Source organism: Ailuropoda melanoleuca, chromosome 11 (assembly GCF_002007445.2).
Source record: "Ailuropoda melanoleuca isolate Jingjing chromosome 11, ASM200744v2, whole genome shotgun sequence".
Taxonomy (NCBI): domain Eukaryota; kingdom Metazoa; phylum Chordata; class Mammalia; order Carnivora; family Ursidae; genus Ailuropoda; species Ailuropoda melanoleuca.
In genome coordinates, this window is record NC_048228.1 from 103,062,625 (window position 1) to 103,070,230 (window position 7,606).

The following is a 7,606-nucleotide window of genomic DNA, read 5'->3' on the forward strand; positions in this document are numbered from 1 at the left end:
TTAAAAGTTCTTCTCGGCTGTCTTTTGGTAATTCCCCTTTAGGGGAAAAAAAAAAAAGAAACTCAGACGTGCACTGTACTAATCAGGATGCCTCCTAATAGAGTAGCAAAAGCGTGAATAGTTAGAGCAGGTGGATTTCAGAGCTGGCCTCTGATTCTGTACCTTAGGTGTTGAAGGAGTGGGATCTCTGGTTGCTTTCTGAGTCTGAATACAGAGCTCAGAGATGGGGTCAGCAACACTCCTCATTGAGAATAGAGTGATATAGGGGAGCCTGGGGGACTCAGTCGGTTAAGCATCTGACTCTTAATTCAGCTCAGGTCATGATCTCAGCATCATGAAATCGAGCCCCATGTCCACACCTTGTGGGGAGCCTGCTTAACATTCTCTCTCTCCCTTTCCCTCTGCCCCCCCTCACCTTGGTCTCTTTCTCCCACCTCTTAAAAAAAAGAGTCAAGCGATCTAGTATGGACTGGTTGCTCTGTCCTGCAGTTCACCCACCTCATACAAGAGCATGCGCACGTGCACAGACATTCCCAAGCAAACGTATGCACAGGTGAACACACACCCCCCAAGCATGTAAAAGGCAGGCGCAATGGCATCCATTTGGTCAACCCATGCAGGTCAGACCCACACCGAGAAGGAAATGAAATTTGACTGAAACATATTAAGACATTTGACTGAGTAAGGAAAACTTCCATTAAATTGAGCTCCATCAGTAGAAAACTTTGGACCACATCTTGATCTGTCATCCCATCCTTCTTTTTTTTTTCCCTACATAGTTATGTCCGCTGATCTTACAAGTCCCTTCTCCAATTCTGTGATTCTCTCAAAATGTCCAGTTTTTCATTGCTTTTTTACATTACAGCATTTTAATATACATTTTTCAAAGCAGCTAATACAGTTGATATCCGACAGAGGTAGTGCAATTGGTTTGATCCTAAGAAATGGAAGACCATAAAAATTCTTCGTTTATACATTCTGGACAAGTTTTAAACTAATAAAGTGAATTTTAAACCTGGCATAAAGACGACGATGGGCCCTCTTGATGGAGAGCATTTTCACTGGCTCTTTCAGGCCCACAGTCCCCAAGGCAGGCCTGTCACTCACCCTTCCCTGTGTTAGGACAGATGACTTACAAGAACTTCCAATGCCCTCTTTCTGGTAGACGGTCGAACAGCTCTTGATGACTTTTGTTTATCAGTTCCCTGAAACATGGACATGACTCCTCTGTCCTTGGGAACCCCCTGCCCTTGTGGGACTTCAATGCCTAAATGTTGTAAATTTCAGATAGGTAAAGAGAAGGTATAAAGGAGGCAGTTTGTGGAAAGAGCCCTGCATTCAGAGTTCTGGTTTTGGGCTCCGAATTTTGAAGTGGACTACATTCTCGTGTCCTTGGGCAAGACTCCTGCCTGTACCTGTCCCGCTTGCTATGTGCCCTGTAGGGTCACAGTGCCCATCGACTGAGCAGACTGCGAAACCACTTCATAGTCGTACGGCCTTGCACACGGGGAGGGGTTTTGCTTTCTAGCCACCTCCCCTGTTTGTCCTCTAGGCTCACTTCAAACACCTTCTCTACCATGAAGCCATCCCAAGTTGTTCCGGGCGAGATGAGTGAACATGTGTCCTCGTATTAGCCTGCCTAAACCATAGTCAGGGTGTATATAGCATGGATGCCTGCAGCCACGTGAGATCATTTAACCTTAGCCACATTTATTCTATAATACCAACCACCCGGACCCCACTAGCTCGCAGCCACAATGGTGCGTTCTCACTCACAAGCCGGGATGGCCGTGTTGCTCACAGTGGACTTGCGTGGTGCTCTGCTGTACATGTCTCTCACCTTCCTCTGGAGCCCAGCGGCTGGCCCAGCACCTTCTGCTCACGGTCATGGGAGCAGAGCAAGTGGGCAAGTGCAAACACAGAAAGCTTCTTGAGGCTGAGGCTGGGGACTGGCACCTTGTCATTTCCACTCACAGGTCATTGGCAACCCCAAATCAAATAGCTGGGGAGCACACTCACTCCACAGTAAGGCCGTAGCAAGAATTGGATGTAGGGAGGAGTAAAGACCGGGGGGGAATCAATTCAGTCTTTCATACAGGTTCACCTGCCCTATTAGATCAGGATTGGATGCAGGAAGAGTAAAGAATGGGGGCTGATCAATTCAGTCTTTCATACAGGTTCAGGAGCCCCTGGTGGGTGCTGGGGGACAGGAACACCATCTGCTTCTATGTCAGCAGCCCCTCTGCCTGGTGCTGGCGAGTAGTAGGTATTTCAGTGATGTTTACTGAGGTCCAAAAGACCTTTCCCACCCTTTCATTTACAGCAGAGGTTGGCACAGTCTGACCGCAGGGCCAAATCTGTGCATGTTTTTGTGCATGCAGAGAGCTGAACGTATGAATTGTTGAAAAAATCGAAAGAAAATCGTATTTAATGATGCATGAAAATTATATGAAATTCAGATTTCAGTATCCATAAGTAAAGTTTTATTGGAACACAACCACACCCATTCCTCTGTGTGCTGTCTGAGGCCACCTGAGCAAAACAGCATACTTGGAGTTGCCATAGAGACTGTGTCCCGCAAAGCCTAAAACATTTCCTGTCTGGCCCTGTACAGAAAGTGTTTGCCACCCCCTGCACCGTAGGGTAAAGAAACGCAGAGAGCCCCAGGGAGGTGACTGCCGTTCCCAAGACTACAGCATTGTCGGCTCCAGGCAGCCCTGTATGTATTTGGGGTTAACATCTTCCCCCTCTGTTTCCTAGTAACTGGCGGCCCTCGACACCCATGTGCCACTGATCAGGAAGCAGTCCCCGCGGCAGCACTTCATGACCCAACGGCGCCAGGCCCAGTAAAGCCACCATGGTGTCCAGCACGGCCGCGCTGCTCCTGGGCGCGGTGCTGCTGGTGGCCGAGCTCCAGCTAGTGCCTTCCCGCCCCGCCGCGCGGGGCCGAGCCGGGCCAGCCGGAGCTCGCGCGCAGAGCGGCCACCCCTCCAGGGCCAGGGCCGGGAAGGCGCGGCCCCCAACGGCTCGGCCCAGCAGCTGCCGCAGACCATCATCATCGGAGTGCGCAAGGGCGGCACGCGCGCGCTGCTGGAGATGCTCAGCCTGCACCCCGACGTGGCGGCTGCCGAGAACGAGGTCCACTTCTTCGACTGGGAGGAGCACTACAGCCAAGGCCTGGGCTGGTACCTGGGCCAGATGCCCTTCTCGTCGCCGCACCAGCTCACGGTGGAGAAGACCCCCGCGTACTTCACGTCGCCCAAAGTGCCTGAGCGCGTCCACAGCATGAACCCGGGCATCCGGCTGCTGCTCATCCTGCGGGACCCGTCCGAGCGCGTGCTGTCCGACTACACCCAAGTGTTCTACAACCACGTGCAGAAGCGCAAGCCCTACCCGTCCATCGAGGAGTTCCTGGTGCGCGACGGCCGGCTCAACGTGGGCTACAAGGCGCTCAACCGCAGCCTCTACCACGTGCACTTGCAGAACTGGCTGCGCTTCTTCCCGCTGCGCCGCATCCACATCGTCGACGGCGACCGCCTCATCAGGGACCCTTTCCCCGAGATCCAGAAGGTCGAACGGTTCCTGAAGCTGTCGCCGCAGATCAACGCCTCGAACTTCTACTTTAACAAAACCAAGGGCTTTTACTGCCTGCGGGACGGCGGCCGGGACCGCTGCTTGCACGAGTCCAAAGGCCGGGCGCACCCCCAAGTCGACCCCAGACTCCTCAATAAACTGCACGAATATTTTCACGAGCCAAATAAGAAATTCTTTGAGCTCGTGGGCAGGACATTTGACTGGCACTGATTTGCAATAAGCTAGGCTCGGAACCTTTCCTATTGTAAGTTCTGGTGTACATCTGGGGGAGGAAAAAAAAGAGAATTTTAAAAGGGCATTTAAGCTATAATTTATTTGTAAAATCCATAAATTACTTCTGTACAGTATTAGATTCACAATTGCCATATATACTAGTTATATTTTTCTACTTGGTAAATTGAGGGCATTTTGTATTGTTTTTCATGGTTGTTAACATTGTGTAATATGTCTCTATATGAAGGAACTAAAATATTTCACTGCAAAAAAGAAAAAAGAAAAAAAAAAGTCCCGCAGACCCTGTCGTTTTTGCATATAATCAACTTGCCCCCGACTCAAAATAGCTGTCTGTGTTATACTCATTGCAAAATCTATATTCCACTGTTACCTTAAAAAGAAATGTTTTTCATGGCTATTATGCTTCTCTCTTGCCCTCTCCTTTCTTCATTGTTCATTTTAATTTTTAAGGTCTCTCTGTGGTCATCAGATTTATTTTTTACTTGCATTGTGAGATTTGTCTTCACTGAGATCCCCTCTTATTCTGGAGGTAGAAGGTCCATCCATTCCTGACTTCAGCGGGTCCCTGAGCGTGGATGTTAAAACCCCCAGTAAACTCAGAGTGGACAAAGCAATACTCAGACTGGAGAAGTAGTTTATACCAGCGAGAAGCTCCCTTGTCACACATCTTTGCCTCGAAGAGTGCTTGCACACATTTCTGATCTCAGCAACGGGCAAAACCTACAATAAAGGGGGTGAAACCACTGGCCTTCAGAATGGTCTCGGGGCTGTGTACTTTGCCCGAGGTGGCAACGGGTCTCTGGAAACCCACTTAGAAAAGAGAAGTTGCAAACTGTGTGTGTTCCCATGGTGTAGATTTTTGTGGAAAGCCGACTCATGGTGTAGACAGACTTTTGCTTAGTCTCTTTATCTATTTCCTGCAAGATCGATATGCATTTATAGACACATATTCCGTATGCACTGAGACATAAATATGTGTGTGTTTTAAAATCAACTCTGAATGTGTAGTCCTGAAATGGCAAGGAAATTTAAACTCCCAGGGGTCAGAACTGCAAAGAGAAAAGCACAACGTGGAGGGAGAGCCTCAGGCAGCCGAGGCCTGCACCTAGGGGAGAGAGGCCTGATTTCAGTTTCACTTCCACTCCTTGTTGGAGGTAGCCATGCAGGCCCCCTGAGTCTTGGTTTTCTCAGGCATTCTTTCTCACTCAGCCTTTTACAGCATTAAATACACTGGATGTGTTTTCTTATCATGAAAACAAAACATAATCATTTTGTAAAACAAACAAAATACAAAGAAGCAAAATAAACCTGTTTCCTGACAGAGTTTATATTTAAGGCAGAGGAGTGAAATGGACATTATATATAAGAACTCATTGAAAATGCCCCCAAACAACCCCAGGAAGTACAAATTATTATGGCGAGTTCAAGGAGGAAGAAATAGGCACCGGGAAGATAAGGAACTTGCCAAGCTCACACTGACTTCTTGCCAAGGCTCGGAGCCCACTCAGAGCCAAAGCAGAGATTGTGGTGTTATGGTTTGATCCTACCCTACTTTTTCTGAACTCAAAAGGAAAGGCCCAGGCTCAGAGACAGTTCTTCCTGACTTAACCTGACAGATTCCCTCCCAAATGTCTTCCACCTAGAGGTGTGCCTGAGCCGAAGGAGAGGGGCAAGTCAGGGCCTGTGATTTTCTCCGAGGTGCTATCAGGGAAGTGAGTCACCTTGGTCAGAGGCGGCAGCTCTAGCCTGGCTTGACCTTGGCATGGCCCAGGCCCCACCCCTGACCATGCAAAGACAGCAGGAAGAACGCCTCCCACCTCCAAACACATTAAGGTTGAATTACACAACCAACTCCCCAGAGGGTGTGGCCAAAATAGTTATAGCAGGCTTCCCGTTGACATGGCACTTTGCAATCTGGAGACTGCTCTCTGCACACACCGTGGATCTTGCTTCATCACACTCATTAAGAGCTGAAGAGAGGAGAGGCCCAGAGAGGTTAAAGTGAGTTTCCAGGATTGCCCAGGAATTTGGAGCAGAGACTCCAATGGGAGACTCCTGACTTTCCAAAGAATATTTCTTTGCAAAATACCCAGGGATGCCTGTGGCTTAATGGGGATGCAGTCGTTGAAGCATGCAGTGTTGGGGTCAGAGGTGGTGGGTGGGAATGGAGGAAGGAAGGACCGAGCACTGGGGACATGACCTAGTGGCTGGGGATAGCACAGTTCCTGGGACCCTGGTAGGAGTGGCCCAGTGTAAAATGATAAGTCGGTATAAATTCAATAATTGCTGATTTGTGGTGTGGGGTCTTGACTGAGGATGTGTTCATGGAGGTCTACCTGGGCAAACGGGTCAGGGGTTCTAGTGGTTTTCTGTTACTCCATTTATGGCAAAAGCGCAGCCAGTCCTTCAGAAGCTACAAGGAGTACTTGTACTCCAGTAGCCCAGGTATCTTGGTCTCATCCAAGCACTCCCAGATTCAGAGAAGGCCCTGCAGTGTGGACCTGGGCCTGCCTTCCGAGGGGCACAAATGCAGTGACTCGGGAGCCAGATGGCACCTGATCCCTCTCCAAACGCCATATCAATTCTATTAACACAGATGCCAACTAGAGAGAGTGAAGTTCCTGTCCCACTCAGCCTAGGGGCAGGGACGGCCTGGGAGCCTCCAGGTGGGACATTCCAGAGACCCAGCTGGGACCAGCTGAGAGCAGAGTCTCAGCTATGGGTTTGGAATATTCCGGGCACTTGATGCTTCTGAGTCGGGACAGCCCCTGCCCCCTCCCTTCCTCCAGGAATCAGGTAGTGCTGAAATCCCACTGACACTATCTAGTTACTGGCTCACAGCCCAACAATGTGCTAGTTGAGCACAAATGACGATGTGCCTCTGAGCACAGGGTGGCTTGCTCTTTCAGTCACTATTACTCAGCTGAAGGAAGACATAGGGCAGAAGAGTCCAACACGCAGGGTGACCGCTAGTTGAAGAGGTGGAATCCGAGATCACCACCAAGATCACCACAGAGAGGTGGTCACTATAATTGTTTTTTTCCTTTGAGACCTACTATGTGCTTAGCATGGTGTTAAGCCCTCAGGAGTGTAAAAGAAAACACAATAGGGAACTAATAGTCACTGACTCTTCTGGGTTTAAATAAAAAGCATGGAGGGGCCAGGAAGGCAAAGGAATGACGCTTAACTGTGCTTGGGCTGGCCATAGCGGCGTGCTCTGTACTTTCTCGTGTCATCTGGGAGCGTCCCTGGGAGGACTCCGCTGTGGAGAGAAGGAAACTGAGACGGAAGAAATGGACCTGCCCTCCTTGTTTGAGAAGAAAGAGAGACTATCATTCCATCCAGGGGGATAGTTGCCCCCGAGATGGGGAACATGGCACTGAGGGTCACAAAGAGAAGGTGAGAGAAAGCAGAGGCGTCTCTCAAAATGCCACTGCTCAGGAGTAGGAAGAGAAGAAGGATCTCCCCAAAGGGCATGATCACTTAACTCCCGGGCCACAGGACCCTGTTCTTTCCATGGAAAAGCTTCTCGGAGGAATTCCCATGATGCTGGGGAGTGGAAGACAAAGGATGTAACCAGGACATTCTGGACAAGGGAAGCTTGAGGAATCAAGACAGTGGTGATGGGGAGGGGAAAGGAAGAAGGGGATGCTGGCAAGAGACTTTAAACACACCGAGAACTCGCTATGCGACAGACACTTGTGGCCTTGACATCTGGTTGCCAAGTGGTGGAAGCTTTCTTAGCGAGCACCCGGGTATCTGTCACAGAAAAATAACT

At 49.6% G+C, this 7,606-nt stretch overlaps 1 protein-coding gene across 1 annotated transcript in view; it reads left to right on the plus strand.

The window, feature by feature from the left end:
* Positions 1-5,930, plus strand: part of HS3ST1 (heparan sulfate-glucosamine 3-sulfotransferase 1) — a 32,273-nt gene extending 26,343 nt beyond the window's left edge. The window contains 3 exon segments of the mRNA XM_034672120.1: positions 2,761-2,935; positions 2,937-2,987; positions 2,989-5,930. Coding sequence (XP_034528011.1) covers positions 2,858-2,935; positions 2,937-2,987; positions 2,989-3,804 — 945 coding nt within the window. The 5' untranslated portion in view covers positions 2,761-2,857 and the 3' untranslated portion in view covers positions 3,805-5,930.
* Positions 5,931-7,606: the final 1,676 nt, after the last annotated feature.